Consider the following 666-nt stretch of genomic DNA (forward strand, 5'->3'; position numbering starts at 1 on the left):
CCATATGTATATGCAATGAAATGTGGAAAAATGCCTATACACACATATGGGCAATTATAAAGACAATGTATTTCATACATTGTAAACTTACCTGTAAGATCCTTGCATATTAGTCTGGCCCTTGGACCCAGGGTAGCCCACACGGGACTCGCGGATTCCGTTGGCGGCTTCGAAGGCGTAGCTGAAAGCTCTGTCGCCCAGATCCTGTCGATCGTCCCTCAGGATGGCGACGAAAGGTCGATCCAGAAGGTTGGGTCGAGTGATCTGAGGGGCGGCGGCCACGGCGGCCATCAGGCAGGACAACGCCACCTGCACAGGAGCTATACTGAAAATGCAAAAATGTACTTGTCTAGTACTTCAGTGTCACATATCTGAAACACCTGTGTGAACATAGCAGCTTATAAGCCTGTCCTACTTACAAGAAGTAAATTTATTTTATATTCGGAAATGTTGAATGCACTTCAAAGTGAACGACTGTTGAGTATCTAGTGATGACAAAACCTCACAGCTTTCTATACACACTTATAACACAAGGTCATGCTAGAGGTCCTCCCCAGGTTTTATTTCGTTCTTGGGGTCGTGGCGGAAGTTAGAGATACTCTGCTAGAATAACTGTTAAATGATGGCCTGTGTATATTTTCCAGGACAAAAGTTTAAGCAAAGATT

At 44.6% G+C, this 666-nt stretch overlaps 1 protein-coding gene across 1 annotated transcript in view; it reads right to left on the minus strand.

The window, feature by feature from the left end:
- LOC119593298 (cuticle protein AM1199-like) overlaps window positions 1-307 on the minus strand; it is a 633-nt gene extending 326 nt beyond the window's left edge. Inside the window, exon 1 of the mRNA XM_037942227.1 lies at window positions 92-307. Coding sequence (XP_037798155.1) covers window positions 92-291 — 200 coding nt within the window. The 5' untranslated portion in view covers window positions 292-307. The remainder of the gene's footprint in view (window positions 1-91) is intronic.
- Between the last annotated feature and the right edge of the window lie 359 nt (window positions 308-666).

Source organism: Penaeus monodon, chromosome 32, assembly GCF_015228065.2.
Source record: "Penaeus monodon isolate SGIC_2016 chromosome 32, NSTDA_Pmon_1, whole genome shotgun sequence".
NCBI classification, from domain to species: Eukaryota; Metazoa; Arthropoda; class Malacostraca; order Decapoda; family Penaeidae; genus Penaeus; species Penaeus monodon.